This window comes from Oryzias latipes, chromosome 17 (genome assembly GCF_053564925.1).
Source record: "Oryzias latipes strain Hd-rR chromosome 17, Olatipes_Hd-rR_3.1".
Taxonomy (NCBI): domain Eukaryota; kingdom Metazoa; phylum Chordata; class Actinopteri; order Beloniformes; family Adrianichthyidae; genus Oryzias; species Oryzias latipes.
Window position 1 is genome coordinate 28,555,714 of NC_136253.1, and position 23,679 is coordinate 28,579,392.

At 40.2% G+C, this 23,679-nt stretch overlaps 2 protein-coding genes across 5 annotated transcripts in view; one reads left to right on the forward strand and one right to left on the reverse strand.

Annotated features, from left to right (window-relative positions):
• gpc5c (glypican 5c) overlaps positions 1 to 23,305 on the reverse strand; it is a 134,404-nt gene extending 111,099 nt beyond the window's left edge. The window contains exon 1 of the mRNA XM_078934954.1: positions 23,201 to 23,305. Coding sequence (XP_078791080.1) covers positions 23,201 to 23,273 — 73 coding nt within the window. The 5' untranslated portion in view covers positions 23,274 to 23,305. The remainder of the gene's footprint in view (positions 1 to 23,200) is intronic.
• Positions 1,050 to 19,001, forward strand: nyap2b (neuronal tyrosine-phosphorylated phosphoinositide-3-kinase adaptor 2b). 4 transcript variants are annotated; one of them, XM_078934948.1, is made up of 8 exons: positions 1,073 to 1,989; positions 4,306 to 4,508; positions 7,919 to 8,235; positions 10,602 to 11,498; positions 11,622 to 11,678; positions 13,530 to 14,741; positions 14,848 to 14,942; positions 16,779 to 19,001. In XM_078934948.1, exons 1-8 carry the CDS (start codon positions 1,855 to 1,857, stop codon positions 17,064 to 17,066), a joined length of 3,204 nt encoding a protein of 1,067 aa, XP_078791074.1. In that variant the 5' UTR covers positions 1,073 to 1,854; the 3' UTR covers positions 17,067 to 19,001. The 4 variants fall into 4 exon arrangements, with proteins under 4 accessions (XP_078791073.1, XP_078791074.1, XP_078791076.1 ...); XM_078934947.1 differs by having other exon boundaries at positions 1,050 to 1,989; positions 10,602 to 11,678; XM_078934950.1 differs by lacking the exon at positions 4,306 to 4,508 and having other exon boundaries at positions 1,314 to 1,989.
• Positions 23,306 to 23,679: the final 374 nt, after the last annotated feature.

The following is a 23,679-nucleotide window of genomic DNA, read 5'->3' on the forward strand; positions in this document are numbered from 1 at the left end:
GTTTTTACTTTATATTGAGGTGGTTGTTTTATTATTATTGTTATTTCATTCTGTGGCCTCTACATTGCTTGTTTGGAATCAGATTTCTGTTTTGCAAATCAAATTCAGTTTAGCTCAGTGGTTGATGCTGAACTCACCACAGTGTTGGTTTATTGACTTTTTTTTCAGTCCCTTACCCTCTCCCCTCTTCACCATCCAGTGTTTTTGGCAACTTTAGTTGTTTTTGTTAGTTTTTTTTTTTATTATTCTGCGAAATGTTTGTCAAAAGAGGACTTAAGTCTCCCTAAAGACCTCATTTAATGTATTAAAATATAACATCGACAATGTGAGCAGCCAAAGGACAAGAGTCAAGCGAAATGGCGGGAAGGCTTGACGAAAACAACAGATCTCTGACTCCCTAATCTTTTTGTGTCCACCACGTTAATCCATCCAAGCAAGCCTAGTCACTCCACCCTCTCGCCATGACCACCCTTCCTGCGGTCGTGCTGCGGTGTGCCGAATAGATATGCACTCACACCTCAGCCGTTTGAACAGCTGCACAGCCTTCAACCAATTGCAATGACATGTACTGTATGTGACTTGGTTTGGACTCCTTCCTGCTGTTGCAGCTTTTATAACTCAGTGTTCACAGGGTTTGGTTGCTTTTTATGCTTATGCAAATATATTTTCATCGTTTTTTTGCTTTTTTTTTGCTTGTAAATAAGCTGTTGTTATCCTCATGTTGTGCATCCTCTTTGTTTTGGCAAAAGCACATGTAAGGAAGGCACCTGAAAGCAACACGGTGTGTTCCCTGCAAGTGTTTTTGTGTCATGCTCTTGTTTATGAGCTGTGAGGGTGAGAAGCAGGAGGAGGGGGCATCAGGGAGGGGAATGGCAGCGGTTGCCAGGGGAAGAGGAGGTTGTATCTAATGAGGTCACACCCTGGCAACCCAGTGACTCCTCCTACTAGACTCCCCTACTTCTTTCTACTTGGCCCCCTCTGACAATGCCCACCCACTTCCCCCCACCCCTGACAGGGAGAACTCTCCATGGTGCTGAAAGCAGAAAAACACGTTCGGGCTTAATTTACAATCACAGCGCATGTAAAGGCAGAGAGGGGGACTCACACGGCAAAACAATATAACGATTCAGTGCAGAAGAAGAATCAGATATGCGTGCTTATGGAAATTAGTTCAAAAGTGCACAGCTAGAGGAATAGAAGTGCAGAAAAAGGAAGGAGGAAGGAGATTGGCTGATGCTTTTGTTGAAGGTGTGCTACAGTAGACAGAGGGCGTGTTCTTGTTGTTGTGATCTACAGTTGGGAAGCCCAGTGTCATCTGCTTAAGCACAGACCGACTGTGCAGATCCGTGTGCCTGATCAGCGCGGAGGGAATCGGCAGGGAATGCAAATCCTGGAAACCCACGGCACTTTGCTCTACCTCAGCATCAACCTTGAGGACTCCTTCAATGTGTGTCTCACTTTGAAACATTGAAGAAAAAGAAGAAGAAGAAACAGAAGAAGAAGAAAAGACATTCTAGGAAAGAAGCATTTAATTTGAGATTTGAGTGCCTGATCTAGAGCTGCACTGGGACTTCAATGCGAGAATATGTGAGTGCAGGTAATGCACGTATTTGAGGGTAGGATCTTTTTATACACTGCGTTCTGCTGCTATCTTTAGCATGGACAGATGTGTGGAGAAGTGAAGCTGACAACTGGCGTGGAGTTTTGGCATCATCTGGACTGGAGGAGTCCTAATTTTGGCCCAGCAAGGAAGAGTTAAGCTGTGCACCAAATGGCCTATCTCTTTTTTTACCATCCTTATCCTGGGTCATAGGGGCTCCTTCTAGCAGACCTAAAAACTGGACCATACAATGGATGGGAGTTTATGTGGATTTAAGAGGAAAAGTGCACAGGTGCTCAAGAACAGCTCAGAGTTCATTGTGCAAAAGTGGACTCCAGGGAAGACAGAAGACATTCTGGTCCAAAAGCCAGCAAGCACACAGCTCTATTGTAAGTATGCAAACTTTTTAGATATTTTTATGCATTTTCTCAGAATGGATGTAACACGGTGAAATGCATGTTTTTGTGTGACAGAAGGCACATTTGTGAAAGAGCATCTGTACATGTGATCTTGAGACTGCTGGCCCTGTAATCCTTTTGACACTGTGCCTTTAGAATATCTATGCCGGTCCTCTCCTGTCACATGGTTGCCTGGAAACAGAAATGGTGTGCCACCATCGTTTAGCTTTAAAGCAAAGTGCACCTCTGTTTTCAACTGTTGCAACCCATGTCACAAAAGCAGAAAAAAGAGGGGGATAATGTGTGTGTATGTGTGTGTGTGTGGGGGGTAGATATAAAGACAAAAACCACACCAGCTGGAGAGAGATAGGGATGGGGGGGGGGGGGGGGGGTAAAAGGAGGTTTATTGAAATTATTGGTTGCTAAATTTACAGGTTTTACAGAGATGAGCAAATAATGACAGCATTTTACGTCAATGAGTTATGGGAGGACAATCCAATGTGAAAGGCTTGGTTGGTTAAAACACTGTAATAAACAAGCTGATTGCAGTGCAGAGTGCTGCTGCAGGCTTATAGGGATTAGGCGGACAAGCTTAATTCAGCTCAAACACTTTTTGAACTGTGCTTTCTCATTTCTGTACCTTTAACTGGTGCACCTTGTTCTACTAAGACGCTAATTTACACAGCATCTTCCCCTTTCATGGCTTAAGATTTTAGATGGTGCATGCATGCAGCTGGTAAGATCTAAAGGAAAATCTTGAAACCACGTTACCCCAGGCTTTTGTGCTCTAGTTTGAACTCTGCTCTGAAACAGTGACTCTGTACTTGACTCCTTTCAGATCTCCCACTGAAAAACCCTCCATATGAGTGTTAATCGTGAATCAGGGGAAGTGGAAGTCGAAGATAAACCCAATGCCCTGTACCGCATGATTGACTTATTCATAGACAGACACAGGGTAGAAGGATGCGGGGCATTGCCAGACAACGGACGGCCTCTCAGCTGGCCTTGCAACCTCCATCTGGCTGCCCTCCAAGACCCCCCCACAAACACACACACTCTGCTGCCGCTGCCTCCTTACACACACAAGCCTGAGCCCCCTCCCCCTCCCTACGCACACTCAGTCAGTGCTCTCTGCGCGTAAACAAGCATGAGTCTTAGGCTGATCTGAAAACACTGACCTACATAAACCATGTGCCGTTTCCTCATTGAGTTCTATCACCAAATTCAAATCCAGTTGTTTTACAGACAATGCTTCATGAAGGCACCAAGGTTTCCTTTTTATTTAATTATTATTTTTTGTCGAAGGCAGATGGAATGTGAATATATATATATATATATATATATATATATATATATATATATATATATATATATATATATATATATATATATATATATATATATATATATATATATATGGTGATTCCTTTTTTTTATTTGCACCAGACATCTTAATGGATAACGAAATGCAGTAAATAATCTCAAAAATAGCAATCAGCTACCAAAAAGGTTTTTTGCAAAATTAAAATGACGAAGAAAAGCACATTTGCTGATATGAAGCACAATATTTATCATGTTTGTATAACTGTGATGCAAAGCCATGCATCATAGTTGAGGAAAATGGCTTAATTTGATTTGTGTTGATCTGATTTGTCCCAGGAGAGCTATATTTCAGCATCTGAGCCTACACCATATTAAAACTGCAGAAGATAAAAGACTCTTTTCAGTTTCGCTCACACATTCACTTACTCACTTGGTGAAAGCCGGTAGTTTCAGCCAGAAAATGTGCAAACACAACTGAGAAAATGAGCACCTGCTACTGAGCCACACTCAATAGGGAGGTTATGAGCAATTGCAGATACATAGAGAGTCGCCTAGCCTGCTAAATACCAGTCACATGCATACACACACATGAATATGCATTTGTTTGTGTGTGCATGCATATATGCATGAACAGTAAAAGAATAAAGAAATATGTTGCAAACCTTGAGAGAATATGTTTTAAGGCTAAGATGATGCAACTTTGACGACTATCATAGACGTTCAAGTGGTTTTGAATTCCAGTCAGAAACTTCACAAACTGCCACAAATGAAAACTAACTTAATGTCCATAACAGGAATATGCTGGTTTGTGTGTGTGTGGCAAACGGCTGAAAGAACTGCAGAAACAAGACGATCGTTTCTTTGCATTAGGACTCTTTTTTTTTTTTTTTTTTTACTCAATGATGTTACTATTTGTCCTCATATTTTCAAAATATTTTTCGGTGAGTAATTACCACTCCCGCTTTTTCTATATCTCCTTACCAGAATGCAGCAGAAATAACTTGGGAAATGATGAGCTCCAAGGAGGAGGAAACTCTGAGTTTTTTCCAGTATGTCGAGGAGAATGGGCTGACAGCCTACAACGGCCTGGTAGCTCAGAACTTGGATCACACCAGGAATGAGAGAAATAGGACATTACTGCAGGAAAAAAACGACAAAAAAAGAAAACAAGAGGAAGCCATAAGGAGGTAGGAAGACAAAAAGCAATCTAACCAAGCAGCCCATTAGTGCAGACCACATGTCCCAGAGAATATTAAAGCTATTTTTATTCTCAGTTGTCCTAAAATGTAGAATAGGATAGGGATTCTGCTTTGTTACTGTACAGGGATCATCAGGTTCACTTCGGCAAAAAGAATTCAGTGGCTATTGGTTCTCTGGCAAACGCAGGGGCTATTTTTTGGAGTTTACAAGTCTAAACTGCTGCACTTTGATATGTGGAGAAGAAAATGCATTCCTCATTAAAAGTTATCTGGGACTCGCCCTTGCGAGGAGGTCATTATTGCTCCATTTTGAGATTCAGAGCTTTAAAAATTAGGAAGGGTACAGGAGGGGGCGGAAACATAAAAATTTCTCTCATGGCAAAAACAATTTTTATGCTTTTAGTTTCAGACTACATGAAAGTATTCATATGTATTTTAAACACTTTTGTCTAACTTCAAATAAACTAATCTAATGAGATTGTCCAAGATCAGAGATATAAAAGGATATTTCCACACTGTTAATGTGAGGCAGTGGTGCAGTGGTTAGCACTCTCACCTCACAGTTAGAAGGCTGTGGTTTAAATCCATTAGGAGCCTTTTTATTATTTTTTTAGAATTTGAATGTTTTTCTCATGCTTGCTTTGATTTTCTTTAAGCACTCGGGCCTCCTTCCACAGTCCAAAGACATGTCTAAAAGGTTAATTGTGGATTCTAAAGTTTCTCACCTTCATTCTTTAGTAGCAGTGTAGGATTCAAAAACCCCATCACTCCATGTGGAAATAAGTATAAATAGATAATGAATGCAAACAATGGAACTCCAGTGACAAGAAATGCTTTTAATTGCTGACTTTTGCAGGAACTGTCATAATTAAGTCTGCTTGAGTCTTTCTGTAATTCTTTGAACTATGTTCAAATATTAACCTAATAATTACCGAGTTTACAGCTCTCTCCGTATTTTGCCACAGATCACACAGTTGAAAAGATATTTGATGTCATTCTTAAAAGTTAATACTTTTGACCAGACAATGGAATGAATTCTGTTCACACAGATCCCAAATTTGAATTTGGTGTCATTTGTCAATTTTTCAAACCTTTAAGTTTTTTGTTTTTGTTTTTTTTTAGTCAACAGTTTTAGTCTTTTTATTAAGTTCATGATACTTGGTTATATTGCTCTTCTTATACTTTTATGTCATTGGTTTTATTTTCCTATGTCATTGATTTTTATACTTTTATGACATTGCGGCAAATGGACCTTAAGTCTGTAATAAAGCTTATTAATATTGTCAGATTTGTTTTATATCTCACGCAGATGGGTGATTGTTTAGGTTTGGGTTTCTTAGGATTCTCTTCTTTTGGGCAGGGTACTGCAATCCTGTGCAGAAAGTTGATGAATGACGCAGGGTGTTGCCAAGGAAGCAACCTCTCCTTCCTCTCAAACTGTCAAAGGTCTTGAAGCACTTGTTCAAACATTTATATGTTATCGTTTAAGGAAGAGCCTAAAAAAGCTGGATTTTTTTATGAGGGCTATATGTAGGTCAATAAGATGACCCATTTCTACAGGAGCTGAATGAGAATGGGAGAATCCAGGGTGTGGACTTGTTTTTACTGACCACATAGAGATGCCTGCCTGCTTTTGACTGAATGATGAACCTGGAGGAACATGACAGAAAGAAAAAAAGAAAGAAAGAAGACAGTAGTTTTCCAAGAAGAGTTGAACAAATTACAAGTGTGATTGTGTTAGGGGGGAAATATCTTGTTACAGCAAAAGTGTTTTTAGAGTGTCTGGAATAAGGATGAAAACCTGTTAGAGTGATAATAGAGTGGGCTCAGTTTCAGAAGATGCATTCTGCCTGGTGACAGCTGGAACAACCATGGGCCAATCAAATCAGTTTGATGGGTTTGAGAGAGACTGGCCTTTCTGTTTTCTATTGCTGCACTTTTCTTTTAACGCTATTACATCTGGAAATGAAAGTTATTCAGTCAGTCACAAAAGTAGATGCAACATCTCAACCACTCCCTTAGGCCCACCCTGACACGGCCATATTTCCATTTATTTACATATATTTACATGTCAATTCAAATTCCAGACCACTGCTTTTCTCTACCTGAGATGCATTTTTATTACCTTTTATTTCTTAGTCAATTTTTTTCATTGTTGGACTTTTTGAAAAACTGTGTTTTGGTATATTAATAGGAGCAAACCTGCCTTAAATAAAGAAAACTACTCAAAGAGCACCTGTGGTCTGTCCTCTAGCTAATCACTGGGCAAATGTCCTATAAATAACCCAGTCAACAGTGGTCCAGTCACACCCAGTCACCCACACAAATGCAGCCCATGTAAACAAGAGTGCAACAAATGCACAACTAAAACATTGTTGTTGGTTTTTTTTAATTATTTTACGCATGTGGCTGTCTTTTTTCTATTTCTGTTCAAGTTTTCTCAAGATTTTTTTTTTAAGTAAACATCTCCACTTTTACTTTTACAATGCTTGTCTTTGATGATTATCTTGAAGTATGACATCATTGCTTTGGCTCTCCTAGTCAATTACTCAAACTGTCTTTAGACTAAATCCCATGTGATAACCATGCACAACTGCCATCACTTTTTGTGTGCACATGTACTTTGTTATTGTCGAACTGATTAGTTTTGATTCTAGTTTCTATGGGTACTCTGTTGCTAGGGAAAGTGAAGCCTCCAACCAATGAACCTAAGTTACCAAGCACCTTTTTGCTCAACAGCTGGCCAGGAGGGAGCTCCAGTATGCAAAGTCACAGACAAGGAATTGCATACATGCACATTAACAGACACGCAAGTCTCTTTGTGCTAAAGCATTCTGTTTCAAGTGGATAAAACATGAAGTTAAATTGGGTCTAAAATGATGACATATTAATAAAAGAGCAGCATATCAAACAAGATCAGACACACATCTACAGCAAAATGACGGCATCTCTTGTTCTGAACATTTCCCAAAACACATTTCAAGCATCAGATTATTTACTCCACCCCAACCGCCATCCCCCCTCCCCATCCTTTCACCACACAACACCCAGATGTGTTTAACACTCCATTTCATCCAATAATCCATTTATTCGTATTGACTGAAAAACTAAATGGGACTCCATGCTTTTTCACGAGCATTAATCATGTCCGGGGTTGAACTTTGCAGGGAAAGTGTCTCTCTTCTGAGTGTTTTTGTGAACTAAGGTCCCTCATCGTGTAAGGCACTTCTGCGTGGATGGTCTCCAAAGTTTTTGGTCCATCACTTGTTCTTTCTTTCTGCTTATCAATAAAAGTTGTATTTCAGAACCTTTGCATCACTTTATTCATATTGTAGGTTTTCCAAAGGGTTTTATTTTGTCGTAAACATTTGTCTTCATTCCTTTCTCTTATGTTTCAGAACTGGTGAGAACGTAGCAGCAGAGGGCAAGCACCTACGAATGGCCTCTATAACGATGCCGGATCCCCCGGAGCGTTTGCCCATGTCGCACCTGCATGCCATTGCCTGCGGGCAGGGCTTCTCCGTGCGCTCCCAGTCCCTCCACTCTGTGGGAGGTGGGAACAATGGGGGAGGTGGAGAGGAGGAAGTCGGGAGTCCAACCTCAAGAAAGCAGCCTCCACCTAAGCCCCGGAGAGACCCAGCAACCAAGCTGAGCATGTCGTCCGACGCGGTGGACCACAGTCCCATTTACACCTGCTACGGGGAGAAATGTGATGGTAAGTGGTGGTGGCACTTCACACCAAACTGCTGCAGCTATATTTAGATGCACTCAGCAGTGCCCTTCTCATTGTTTCTCCCAGAATGACATTGACATCTCAATAACCCCACACTAACTCACACTTTGAGCAAGCAACAAAATAAATCTAAACAATGGTGGAAATTACTGCAATGACAACAAAACACTTAAAATGTGATATCAAATCATTAGAAAATGAAAGGTTTTATAAACACATTGTTTAAATTATCTACGTTATAATGACCCCCTCCCCCCTCCAGGTTTAGGATTGTTGTGTCACTGTTGTCAATTGAAAACAAAGTGCATAATTTCCTGGGTTTGTCAAGGTATCTGAGGAATTTTTGTATAAACATTTTATAAGAGAAAATATTAAAGTTTATTTTTTCATGTTTCCCTTGTGCAAGAGATGCAAATTATTGTAAAGAAACATATGAATGATTTGTGTTTTCTTCAAAAGTATTAAGTCTTCCTTGAAGCAGCTGCCATGATAATTTATTTTAAACTTGAAAGTATTTCGTTGATAGGTATGCAACAGTCACTGTTATTTGAGACTATGAAGCCATGTTTGTGGAAACAAAAGCAATTGCTCGCAAATCCATCAAAATTAGATTTATTTTGTCTTTTGCAAGCCATTACCTGACAATAAAACATTTACACAATTGTATTCTGCAAAAGAGCTGCAACCTGTTATTTGCAATGTGGAGGATGAAGTCTGTCATAGCAGGTGGCTGCAATCGCAGTAGGAAAAATTGAGCACACAAGGAGCTTTGACTTTGTTTACGTTCCTGGCTGCCACCATTCTGTTTAAAGTCATCCAGCCTGGCTCAGATTGGTTGGGATGTGTCTGTGTGCACAGATCTTCCTGGGCACCACGGCAACCATCCCACAGAAACAAGAACTCCTGCAACACAGCCAATCACAGCAGTGCTTAGTAGCCCGAGCCAATGATACAGCAGACATGTCAAAATATACGCTTTGGTAGCCAATCAGAGACCGAGTGTGGGGGTGTCCCTGGCTAAGGGGAGGGTTGCGTGCGCTGTAGCTGGCGCTTTTGCAGGAAGGGGAGGACCTTGTCAGAGTAGAATTCATTCAAGAGGAGCAATTGACCTAGATTCGTTTTCTCCAGGAGAAGAAGGAGGGGGAGAGGGTTGCTGCTATACACATCCGCTACAGGGACAGGGTGGGGGGAGAGGAGAGAGAACAGGGGGTAATTCATGTTTGAAAAGGATGGAATCATCATCAGTGCTGATACAGATCTCACCATCCACTACAAAAATCTCTTGGTGTAGTAATGCTTCTTTGCTGCAAGCTCAGATTATCACAAACACATGAGCACACAAAGAAAGAGCGAGAGACAATGAAATCTGAGCAGTAAATGTATTACATTTAGCTAAAAATCTTCTATTTAGACTTTTCTATGCAGGAATCAACATCAAACTGAAACATATGTTCAAGAAACGTGTTAGAATTCTTTTTATCCACAACAATAAATCCTTTTGCTCAGAATCTGCATGGCTAGGATTAGTGAAAAAGAACAAAAAACGCACACTATTTAGACTTCTTATTCTGGCGCCAAATAACTTCAAAGGTTGAGGGATTACATGTCACTGAACGTGTGCACATCCGTCCTAATTTCTCTCTGTGAATGTGAAGGCATGTTCAGTGCATGTATGCATACTTGCCTGCATGTACTGTAGATGATGGTGAGTCATAAACTTACAGGAAGGGGGTGTGATTTCGCCATCTGGCTTTTAAATTATTTAAAGTGTAAAATCTGCAGATTGGAATTTTCAGAGATTACCCCCTTGTTCACCACACTAACTGCCAACCAAACAGAAGGTCATTCCTTAAAAAAGCCCAATCTTGGTTTGCTCTGTAAATGCATAAGAAATCATTTACTATTACTACTGCTATAGTCAGTGAATTGTACGCTCTAAACCGTACAGTAGTATCCAGGGAGTGCAAAAATGGTACAAAACCCTCACTGCACCACTTCTAAAGAGATTCACACTGCAATGCTACGTCACCGCTATCAAAGAGAGGCTTCACAGTATGTGTGACCCAGATAATACACTCACATGCTGTTTCTCTGCCATATAAATGACCTAGAAACAAGCACATGCCTTAACTTTCCCATTTATCAGCACAAGGTATTGCTCTCAGCAACATGTGCTGACCTACAATTGACCCACAACACTGAATAGGATGTTGGATTACGGTGACACTGTTTTTGATTAATTATTTTAAAATAATGAACAAACTATATTTGTATCTGATAGTACTTGGACATTTTCAGTTTATTAAATTGGTGTGTTTGACGCTTTCTTTCTTCTTGTCAATTTCTAGCTGCTCAAGGATGCAGTGAGGACTGCAGAAGGGTACCACCCCCCAAACCCAAGAGGAACCCCAACACACAACTGAGTGTTTCCTTTGATGAGTCCTACATAAAGAGCCACGGAAACAGCGGGGTCTGCATGTCCAAACCCCTGAACTACACCACATCTCCCTGTGAACGCAACCATTTGCATTCACAAAGTGACGAGAGCCCATCAAACGACTGTGACGATGAACCCGTCTACATTGAGATGGGTGGGATTGATGTAGGATCTCGAGAAGCGTTAAAAAGTGAGGACGAGGAGCCCGGAGAATCTGTGTATGAGGAGATGAAATATCCAGTTTTAGATGATATGGAATACCGTACTGACCCTGTAGGATGTCGCTCTGCCTGCCCCACCCCGGCACCCTACGACCCTGAGCCTCTCAGTCGCTGCTCCACACCTCGAAACATTCCTCTCTGTGACATTCCAGCACCGTTTCCCAATTTACTTACTCATCGGCCCCCACTGTTGGTGTTCCCACCAGCTCCTGCCCAGTGCTCACCCAATTCAGATGAGTCCCCCCTTACTCCTTTAGATGTAAACAAGCTGCCCATGTTGGATAATCAGTCCCTTAGCAAGTCTCCTACTTCCTCCAATGAGCCAACTTCCTCTGCCCACATCCGTCGAGAGCTCACCTCCACCCCAACACTTACAGTCTCTGGTCGCTCTTCAGCGCCTCCGCTGCCTTGCACTCTTTACAAATCATCTTCATCCTCTTCCTATCAGCGAAGTCATTCTGCTTGCCCTTCGCCTGTAAGCATGGGCCGTTGTCTCACCCCCCTGAGCCTCATGCGCACGCCTCCCTTTGATGCTCCAATGCACTTTCCTGGGGGGCTGCCGCGGAGTGCCTCTGCCACCCCTCACGGTAAGGGCTCACCACCTCAAGATGGTCCAGGACGACACCATGGTTCTATGCAGAATGTGTCAACAGGTCGTTCACGAACACCTACCAGCCCATTGGATGAATTAACAAACCTTTTTACTACAGGCAGGAATATGCTGAAGAAGAATTCCAGCAGCAAAAGGCTCAAAGAACCTGGAGAGAGTGAGTCAATAAACTATTTATCTTTTGATTTTTAGCTTTAATATTTGATATTATACATTCCTATTATATGTTCATGTCTTTTTTACCCTTGTGGGCACATTTGCACCATTACCGTTGCCTTTAACACCATTCTAATTCTGTAGTTGTACGGTATTTGTAAAGCTGAAATACAAAGAGTATGGATATAAAAAGATCAAAATCAAAGCAAATATCCCAGCAGTTCTGATAAGAAAGAATAACTCCTTGACAACAATGAAAACCAGAACAAAAGAGCAGTCATCATTGCCTTATTTTAATTTCATCTCTATTTTAGGTTAAAAATTTACAAACTTAGAAGGCTGTTGAAAATTATTTTCTGTTGCAGTTTCTATGTAAGTCCACTTGTTTAACCAACACCAATGAAGCCAACTCTGATACAGATCGCATGGTTTAATCTGAGGAGATTAGAGACCAAAGCAGACAGCAGGTCTCCCAAACCTACTCATGGCATTAAGCCATCAGGCAGGATTATTCTTAAACATGTAAACATCATATTTAAATACAGATATTCATGCCACATCCAAGATGCTGCCAAAATTTGTGCAGTTGTGAAGGTAAACAACATCTCTTCATATTTCTTTTAAAGCTTAATGTTATCCACAGATTTGTAACAATACCCAAAACATGAACAAAACTTGATTTTACAAATAAATGTAACTGTCGAATTTGTCGTAAGATATTTTTTTCAATTTCTATCAAGAATTTTTTTTACACTTTAAAGTCCACTTTTTAAATCAGTAGAATTGAAATCACTGCAGTTTCCAAAAAACCTAGCAAATAGTTTTAAATCATAAACTTTAGAGTTGTGAAATTTTTAATGCAGCCTTCGTTTGAAAAGGATCACTAAAAACGGGATTTCGTCAACAAACTTTACTCATTTATCAATGAGTTGGTTGTTGTGTATCTGCTTAATTTTATTTCTGATAAGGTATGTGCTTAATGCAAACTAAAATATTTCAACTCAGTGTTCCAAAATTGACATTCATATATGGATGTATGTGAATGTATAGAAGGAATGAGACACTAAAGAGAAGTCCTGTAGCACTACAGAGACTTTGAACATCTGTCCGCACCCACTGCTCTTAGCAACTACAACATAGCAACAGTGGAAAGAGGAAAAATCCCTCTTTCTTATTTGCAGATTTCCTCCCTGTGGGTAATGCAGCCAATCACAGCTCAGGGCATGCCACTCTACAACAGAGCAATGTGTTCTGACAGGGAGAGTCTTGCCTCTGAACTGAAATTTCTCTCATTATCCAACCAGCACTTTCTTTTCTTTTGCCAATCTGGCATCTGTTCATCTTGGCAGTTAAGGAGAGTGAAATATGACTGTTTGAGCTTCAATGCAGAGACAGTTAGGTGTCACCAAGAAGTCTTTTCATTCTATGTTTTATGTCCTTGTGCTACATCTGAAGGTGTCAGATGGTAACATCAAGACTGGCTTGCAGGGACATTTACAAATTTATAGTTTATCTTGTTCTTTAGTAAAACATATTGGTATTAGTAGAACCTCATGAATCATTGACAGGTTTAAACCAGTTTTTATCAATTATTATTACTTTTAAAATGGTTTGTATGATGCATGAAGACATGATATACTTCTGAATGTATAAACACAAGAGAATTCTTTATATTTTTGTAAATACCATATTTCAACAAAGGTCCACCACATTGTTTGGGCTTACCACAGGTCATTATACGTGTGAATACTGACATCTAGAGGATACATGATAGAATTGCATCTTTAAGCTGTTTGTAATTTGTGCACATGTTCGATGTTGACTATAGGACTAATTTTCTAATCTTTCACAGCTGAGTCCAAAGGCAAATCCCATAGTGATTCCAGGCGAGAGGGTAAGGAACGCCACAGTCATGGCAAGGATTCGAAAAGAGACTCCAAGGATCGTCACAGCAAAGAGTCATCTCACAGAAAAGATAAAGACAGAGACAAAGACAAGGGGAGCAGCAATGTGGAGGCACTGCCTCATCGACGCAACAGTAAGGACCGTACCTGTAGCAGTGTCGATGCACCACCTGCCCGTCAGGCAAGCAAGGACCAGGCTGGTGCAGAACCAATTCCTGTACGACAGGACTCCAAAGACCGAATCTGTAGTTCTTCTGAGCCTATAACTTTTACAAGAAGAAACTCCAAAGACAGAGGGATTAACAATGGAGACCAGATGCTAAGGAGAGACAGCAAAGACTGGAATGGAGGACTCTCAGTGGACAGACAGCTAGACCAACCACCTGAGGTTTTACCAAGACAAGACAGCAAGGACAGGACAAGAAATGGATTAGACTACAGACATGACAGCAGAGAAAGACTTCTGGATCAGTCATCCGAGCTCCTATCTCGACAAGATATCAAAGAGCGAACCAGGAATGGTATAGACTCCAAGAATGAACACAGGGACAAGCCACCAGAGCTTTTGTCCCGACAAGAGAGCAAAGACAGATCTAGAAATGGACCTGAATATAGGCATGACAGCAAAGACCATCGTGACTTGTTACCCTATCAGGAAAGCAAAGAGAAAGAAAAGAGTGATAGTGAGCATAGACACGAAGGAAGAATTGACCAGCCACCTGAGATCTTGCACAGACTTGAAACATCTAGAAATACCAAGGACAGAGTTGAGTATGAGGGGAGAGATCGAGGTACCCATAATGGAGATCTTCTTCGATCTCCTTTGTCCAGGCAAGACAGTAAAGATCTGAGCAGAACTGGTCTTGAAGCACGAAGGGACAGCAAAGACAGAAGCCTTAATGGCTCAGAACAGCATCTTTATGATGTCAAATGCACAAAGAGTCAGTTTGCAGTGGACCACAGGTCTGAAAACAAGGAACGAGGATACAGGAGTGATGGCACACCACGCCGGGAGAACAGAGGGAATTATGGCATGGACCCAGTAAAAGCACATGAGAAGAATGGGAGCACATATTCAGGGCAGCATTCATCAACAACCACACCTACTCACCATGGGAGATCATCAGGAAGCCCACCAATGACTAAGGCAACAGGAAATGGTAAAGATTTCAATTTTATTTTTTACTATTATCCACTGTGCAGAGTGTCAACGTTCTTTCCACTAGGAACAAATGCAACTTATTCGTGTTTTCTGTTTCTTTGCAGATTCAAAACTATCATCAAAATATAGCCGCTCATCTTCTATGCCAACTAATCCTTCGCCATTAGGGACTCCACAGAGGAGAGCAACAGAATCTCAGGTACGTTTATCATTTTTTATGCTCTTATGCTATTTATATTATCCTCCCAGATAGCTTAATGAGTCCCTTTTGATTTTTTAGTTGCTATTTCATTTATGTGAGCATGATTTTGTTTTATTTTTATGGTTACATCAATGTTTGTCATTGTGGTAGTTTGCTAGTCTTGGTTTTAGATTTTAGATTTGGTTTTACAATCTGAATGTCAGTATAAACATAGAGCATATCATCATTTTGTTTTATTGAACCACCAAAGCCAGGAGGGCACACTGCTTTCATATACACACCAGCAGAAAAAAAACAAAAAACAACTTGGACCAATAGATAAACATTGGGGCAGACGTGGAGCGGTGGACCTCTGATCAGAATGTCATAATTTTGGTTCCAGCTTTGCGCACCCATGTGTTGAAGTGTCCTTGGGCAAGACACTGAACCCTAAATTGATCCTGGTGGTTATAGGTTTATGCCAGTGCAAAGCAGTAGAGTCACGATCAGTGTGTAAATGTGTGTGAAAGGGTAAATGAGACTGTGACTGTAAAGTGCTTTGGGCCTTCAAGGTATAAAGTTATATTTGCGCCCCCACAATGAGATCAAAAGTCACAGTTTCAAAATCAAAATTTCTTAAATTGATAAATTGTTCAGTTTAAAAAAAAAACAGTCTAAGTTTCAAATGAAAATGTTATATGCTTGTTTCAATTTTTTTTCCTCTGCTTTCAAAACACATTTTTGTGATTGCGACACAACTTTCAGATGTGTTGTCTCGAATCTCACTTTCTCCCTGTCTTTATCTTTTCGTTCTCAACTCTGAGCTTACCGTGATATTTGTGCCACCAAACCAGGAAGACACCAGGTCGGATAGAATCTAGATGGCCTACATGTTTGTGATTGGCTGGTTTGGTGGCACAAATATCACGGTCAGTTCAGAGTTGAAAACACAAAAAGAAAGAGAGAAAAAGCTTGATTATAGACTATGCATCTAAAAACAGTTGCGGCGCAAACCCAAAATGTATTTTGAGAACAATTTTGAATGCAAACATTTAACACTTTCATTTGCAACTTGGAAAATTTTGTTTATTAATGAGAATTATTTTTTAATGTAAGAAATGTAACATTTCAAAGCTGTGACTTGTGTTCTCATTGTAATGGCACAAATATAACTTCATATCAAGGAAGGTAAGAAAGCACTATAGAAGTAAACACCATTAACATTATAATAATATTTGAGTTATGAAAGCAGCCTTTTTTGGCAATCAAACATTACTGAATACATAAAAAAATACATAAATTAATTAGTAAAATCTAGTTCTGAGTTTAATCTGAAACAAAATAAATAAAATCAATTGTTTTCTCCAAAAGAAATAATCTGCAACTTGTCTGCAGACTAAGACTACTGGATTGATTCAACTAAAGATAGCAATAAATATTACTGTTTATAAAATGCATAATTACTAATGACAAACACAAATTATTCTTTTGACAGACCACCATTGTAACATTTAAAGCATGAAGATAGTTGGAGCATCTGATATGAACATTTAACAAATAGTTTGACCAACTTTGCACTTTCTTTGTAAATCTTTACTTATTGTCATTTAAAAGTTTGCTTTTAAAATAAATGCTTTTCATCATACTTTTGCATGGCATGTTTATATATGACCTAATTTAAATAAAATATAGGTCTGGGTGCCGGGGTGTCTTATTACGTAACATCTTTTGTCTGATTCATCTGTCAAGATTGTACAGATTGAATATTATTAGTCATAAAATAATAGTAGATTTAAATGTTAAAAGCTTTAAGGTCTAATCCAGTTTTGTTTTATTTGATCAATTATCTCTTAGATGCCCCAGATGCCATGGATATGTGGAGATACCACCATGCTAGAGCAGATTGAAAGGAAGCGCACGCTGTGCATGGAGATCCGCTCTCGGCAGCATCCACACCTGCAGAAATTCTTAGAGAGGGCTTCACCTGCCAAGCGGAACGAGGACAGGAACCAAGAGCAGAGTCAATGCAAGCAGGAAAGCGCGTCCATTCTGCCGGGCTGGGGGAAGAACAGCGGTGCAAAGAAAATCCGTCCTCCCCCCTACCCCACACAAAAAACTGTATTCTGGGACACAGCCATCTGACATGACAAAATGATTTAACCCCTTTGCCATTCAAGTCCACATCCCCTGCTCCCTCGCTTCTCATCATGGTGTACTGATTCTCTGCAAAAAGAAGAGCTTCAGGGCAAAGAGAACCAGAAGGATGATCCTCACTGATGTCAAAGGACTAAGGTGGACACCACAGCAATATTTCTGCTCATTCAGGTTGTCACATTTTCTTACCATCACTGGTGATATTTGATATTTTTCTATTTCCTGTAACTGGGCTCTTGTATCATAAATAGTAGAGTAGATATCTGACGATGAATAGATATTTTCTAAATGAAACAATGGGAATCAAAAAGCAGTTTAAATTAAGTATAGTAGCTGTAGATCAGTGTAATATTTGTTTTTATGTTCTCTTTCATTTGAATACATAATCTATCAATACTTGTAGTCGCATAATTTACTTATGCCCAACTCTTTTTGTGCTCAAGAGCTCTCACATGAATGGTGTGCTCAGTTCTATCTATACTTAACATTTTCACTGTTGTATTGTAAGTTTCGGAGTGACTGTAAACGTGCTTTATAGTCCAGAGCACTCCATACGAGGACCAGTATGTTTCAGAATGTACAACAGTTGGTCCAACAACAGAAAAAGAAGAAACTCTTGTACCTTGGTTAGTGTATTACGGTAAGAAAACTGTGTAGTCACTACGTCAAAGCCTTTTGAAGCATTTGAATTGTTTCATAGGAGTTTCTGTCTGTTTTTGTTGGACAGAGAAAGTGTAAAATGTTTCTTCTGTATTCTAAGATGGAAAGTAGTAAATGAAAACTTAAATTATCAACAGTTTAATTCTAAAGACCAGCCAAAGCCTGTAAAAGCAAGATACTGGTGTGGTTGCACTTTCGGACGGTTGGTTATTTTAAAAGAGTGGGGTTAGTGGCAATAGCTGGCGGATGCCAGCACCTTTATGTTGCCATGCACACTGTAAGCACCATGGCAGTGTAAATACTTGATGCCAACAACCAGCCAGTACAATCAACACCTGTGCTTTTAGAATATTTCTTGATTTTACTGTAGATTTCAATAGCCATATGCACTTGTTTAAGAAATAACTTTCCAGATTATGTTTATATATATATTTTTTGGAGTCATGAGTTGTGCCATGTACTGTATGTTTCTTCTTTTGGCTGCAAGGCAGGCCTCAGGAGACTGCGTGTATGCTACATGCAGGCATCTTTAACAGCATTACCTTTTCAGTTGGGCTTGCTACCAATTTGGAATCGTTTACGGACCTATAACATGGCAACAGTTATACCTTTTCTGGACAGGAGGTTGCTCAACGAGTTCAAAGCTTTTGGGCTGTCTTTTGTAAGGAAAAAAAAAGTGTACCTCACATCTTTCATCACAACAAATCAGGCAATCAATTACACATCCTTCTTTCCCTTTTTCTCTCCCTCTACCTCAGCCCCCTTTCTTAAAGAAATCTGATTGGTCATAAAATGCACAGTCAATTTTGCCAAAATAGGTTCGCTTTGACAAAAGAGCTTGCCCGGCAGTACCTTCTTTGATGAAGATGAAGGACGCAGAGATCCCTCTATGTTCTGTGTGTGTGTGAAGGAGAGAGCCGTGTGGGTTCATGAGTGTGTGCCAAGCTACACTGTATGCAAGTTGCAAGTTAAAAATGATTGTTTTAAGGCATTCACTTTGCCCCATCATGATGTTGGTGGGGGGAGGCAGGAAATGTAACAATGATGTAGTACAATCTTTTGTGTGTATAAACGTGCACTGTGAAAAGGTAGAGAGAGCACCGCATTGTAAGTCCTCTGTCTTATTGCACTGAGTGTTCTCTTGTTTTTTTTACGTAACAATAAAAGAAAAAGGAAAAAAAACATGTCTAATGAAAAAAAAGTACTGTATTCTGATTGTCACTTGGGTTCTGTTGAGAGAAATAAATAAATATGAACTTGAAACCTCCTGTGGTAAAGCGGAGAAATGTTTCTTATCAACAAAATTGCAAAAAGGAACTAATATCTACCATATTTGATTTTTTTTGTGACAATATACCAAACCTGTTTTACAGCTTTTTAGATTTTCTTCACCTACACTGACCAAAAATATAAACGCAACACTTTTGTTATTGCTCCGTTTTTTAATGGGAGGAACTCAAAGATGTGAAACATTTTCCACATACACAAAACAACCAGTTCTCTGAACTATTGTTCACAAATCTTTCAAATCTGTGATAGTGAGCACTTCTTCTTTGCCAAAACAATCCATCCCACCTCACAGGTGTGCCATATCAAGATGCTGATTAGACAGCATGATTATTGCACAGGTGTGCCTTAGACTGGCCACAAGAAAAGGCCACTCTGAAATCTTCAGTTTTGTTTTACTGAGGGGGTCAGGGGACTCAGACAACCAGTCAGTATCTGGTGTGATCACCAATCGCCTCATGAAGTGCGACACATCTCCTTCGCATAGAGTTGATCAGGTTGTCTATTGTGGCCTGTGGAATGTTGGTCCACTCTTCTTCAATGGCTGTGCGAAGTTGCTGGATATTGGCAGGAACTGGAACACGCTGTCGTATACGCCGACCCAGAGCATCCCAAACATGCTCAATGGGTGACATGTCCGGTGAGTATGCTGGCCATGCAAGAACTGGGATGTTTTCAGCTTCCAAGAATTGTGTACAGATCCTTGCAACATGGGGCCGTGCATTATCATGCTGCAACATGAGGTGATGTTGTTGGATGTACGGCACAACAATGGGCCAGAGGATCTCATCATGGTATCTCTGTGCATTCAAAATGCCATCAATGAAATGCACCTGTGTTCGTCGCCCATGTATGCCTGCCCATACCATAACCCCACCACCACCATGGGCCACTCGATCCACAACATTGACATCCGAAAACCGCTCACCCACACGACGCCACACACGCTGTCTGCCTTGAAGAGTGTAAACCGGGATTCATCTATGAAGAGAACACCTCTCCAACGTGCCAGACGCCATCGCATGTGAGCATTTGCCCACTCAAGTCGGTTACGACGACGAACTGGAGTGAAACCTCGATGAGGACGACGAGCATGCAGCTGAGCTTCCCTGAGACGGTTTCTGACAGTTTGTGCAGAAATTCTGTGGTTATGCAAACCAATTGTTTCAGCAGCTGTCCGAGTGGCTGGTCTCAGACGATCTTGGAGGTGGACATGCTGGATGTGGGGGTCTTGAGCTGGTGTGGTTACACGTGGTCTGCGGTTGTGAGGCCGGTTGGATGTACTGCCAAATTCTCGGAAACGCCTTTGGAGATGGCTTATGGTGGAAAAATGGACATTCAATTCCTTAGCAACAGCTCTGGTGGACATTGCTGCTATCAGCATGCCGATTGCACGCTACCTCAAAACTTGCGGCATCTGTGGCATTGTGCTGTGTGATACAACTGAAGATTTCATGGTGGCCTTTTCTTGTGGCCAGTCTAAGGCACACCTGTGCAATAATCATGCTGTCTAATCAGCATCTTGATATGGCACACCTGTGAGGTGGGATGGATTGTCTTGTCAAAGGAGAAGTGCTAACCATCACAGATTTAGACAGATTTGTGAACAATATTTCAGAGAACTGGTTATTTTGTGTATGTGGAAAACGTTTCACATCTTTGAGTTCTTACCATAAAAAATGGAAGCAATAACAAAAGTGTTGCGTTTATATTTTTGGTCAGTGTAATTCTGGAGCTTTAAAAAGAGCCTGGCGCTTTGTCTAGCACACTGCTTTTATAAAGTTAAACTAGCCGCTTTGAGTCATTGTATTTCATTGTCACAGATCCTAAGTCACATGTATTCTGGTAGACTCAAATAAGATTTTTTTTTTGTCAAAATCACTAATGCATGCACGTTTAAAGTCACATAAGAGTATTCTTCTTTCACATGAAAAAAAGGAAACAGCTTGAGAACTTTAAAAATCTAAAAGAACCACAACAATCATCTTTTAAAAGGTTTTCCAGTGGTCTTTTAATTATGATTATGCTGTTTTAGCCAAAATGACAAAACCTGTGTCATTTTCTAGGACATAATTTCTGGAGAGCGGCAGGAGTTCATTGGAAATTCGCCAGTGAGTTGTAGGTGAGTCCATCGGTCTGGAGCAATCACACCCCCCTTTCCATATCTGAGAGCTCTCTGTTGACAATCTCTCCTGCTAGCTTACTGCCCCTCACACCCACAACCTCGCAGAACGGTGCAACAAAAATGGAGAGCAATATTGAACCTGTCCAGCCGTACAGTGTTGAGCCAGATGCCAGTTAACCCTTGTGCTATCCTAGGCACTTTAACGCTTGTGCTATAGGCACTATAACATTGGGAGTTGGGTCATCTAGACCCACATTGCACTGAACCTTTTTTCTTCAATGATTTGTGATCTTCACTGGTGTCCATGGATTACATGAAATCTTTCCACCTTTATCACCTTTGTCTTGGTAGGAATAACACGACAAAGTAAGGGTGGGGTCATCTAAGATAGCACAAGGGTCTCCCTTTGTCCTGTGCCAGTTTGTTTGGTTTTATTCATGAGCCATAGCAAAAGCTTTTTTCAGAGATTAAAACTTCCTAGAACTCTGCATCTGAGTTCAGCCCTCTGTTCTGTCTTGACAAACTCAAATAATCAATTTTAAGCTACAATGTGAAATCCCCCCCCTCTCATTTTCAAAGGTCTGGTCGACTTCAGTGAGTAATTGGGTTTTTTGGGCCATGAATATAGCCATTGTTTCTATTTGTGACCCATTCAGTTTCCCAGTTATACTTTTTAAAAACTTTTCCCTAGCTCCTCGTTTTCCACTGAAATACTCTGAGATGTATAGTTTTGGTAAAGTACATTTATAGTAAATTGAAAGTGACATGTGGGACCATACTCTCTGTGCCTTGCAGTGAAACACGTTTTATTACAAGCCCAGCCATTGTGCAATATGTCTTAATAATCCTTTTGTGGTTACTATAGCTATATATAAGCTTTTACACATGCTCTAGTCCAGTGTTTTTCAACCAGTGTGCCGCGGCACACTAGTGTGCCGTGGGAGATGGTCAAGTGTGCCGTGGGAAATTGCCCTCATTAACTGATCTAAAAACATTTTCCATCTCCAGGATATCAGCTCTGTGTTCATCCAAACAGGCCCTGATAAAACACTGAGGAGTTAGGAATATAAAAGATCGTAAAATACTTTTTCTTTGCGTTTATTTTATTTTATTAAAGACATTTTGATAAGAATGACGGCAGCGCGATTCAGCTGCAGCTCCGGCTGTATTTAGGAAAAGTCCCGCCCCTTTACCTGTCTCCACCAATCATTCTTGAAGGCTTAATCACATGTCATCAGTCTGCCCAATCAGAAGTGGTTAAAGTCTTCACTTCCTTGTCTCGATTTAGCTCGTAAAGTCGCTCAGTTCTAACAAAAATACCAGCTAAAGCTCGTCTTTAGCGGTGTAGCTTTCCACAGAATCCGGTATCAGACCGTGGAACAAGTGAACAAAACCATGAAGCTCCGAAAAGCAATCTCCGCCTGCCGTTTTTATGCACTACATCTCCCATGATGCATTGGGTTGTGAGAGTGACAGCGTAAAAGGAGTTCTGTTGTTAAACGTCTTGAAAACAACGAACACACTTCAAACTTTTTTTAAATCTTCTAACTTAACTTTTATTACATCTTTTAGAAAAACAGCTGCAGCTTCCAGCTTTTTCTGCAATAATTATCACAAAAATGCATGTGAGATTGTGGAGGGGCTGTAGATCAATACAGACTATGAGTTTCTCCTTTTTTTTTTTCATTTTTGGATGCTGGTGTGCCGCGGGATTTTTTTTAAGCTTAAAGTGTGCCGCGGCTCAGACAAGGTTGAAAAACACTGCTCTAGTCCATTCTGAAGGCAATGGTATACACCAGTATTTCCTTCCAGCATGTTTACTATTTGTCCACTAGAGGGCATAGTAGGCCCATGCATGAACATGTAATTTTGCCAGACCACTTCTGTGCTTCAGTTTGCTGAGAAGACTTGCACGTCTTCCATAAAGGTTTTAACGGCCAGTAAAACAAGTGGAAAAATGTTGATGTTTAACCATTTTGTGAATCAATCACAATTGTTTGTGTAGTGTTAGTAGGAGGCTACACATTAGTGCAATAGTTAGCTCTCTCACCTAACGGCATGATAAGTCCTGGTTCAAATCCTGGCTGAGCCCTTCTGCGCAGAATTTGCATGTTCTTCACCATGTGTTGGTTTTCTCCTGGAAAAATGGAAACATTACATTCTACTTTCCCGATTGTAAATGTGAAATTGAACAATTAAATAAAGTTCACTCAGTTTCTTAATTAAGCTACTGAAATGATAAATTTATGTTCAACAACCAAAACATAAATGTGGTCTCTTTTTACATGTTGGATTGGAATGGAACTTCAGCTAAAATTATGAATGAATGGGCTAAAATAATCTTTGAAATGTCACTTTAATCCATGAAATCTTTATTAGAGTTGAAAGAGACTATTCCAGTGGTACCCTAACTAAAAGCTTCACAACTGACAAGTTAACAACACAACAGATTTGACTTTCAAAAATTTGAATGATAATGATCAAATCAACAAAAATACACATTTTCAGCCTTGTTTTACAATTCAAATC

Bases quoted from the DNA above. Each gene is read 5' to 3' on its own strand.
- nyap2b (XM_078934947.1), top strand. From the start codon at position 1,855: ATGGGAGTTTATGTGGATTTAAGAGGAAAAGTGCACAGGTGCTCAAGA. The intron at 8,236-10,601 runs GTAAGTGGTGGT...GTCAATTTCTAG, and splicing joins CTACGGGGAGAAATGTGATG to CTGCTCAAGGATGCAGTGAG. The intron at 11,679-13,529 runs GTGAGTCAATAA...AATCTTTCACAG, and splicing joins GCTCAAAGAACCTGGAGAGA to CTGAGTCCAAAGGCAAATCC.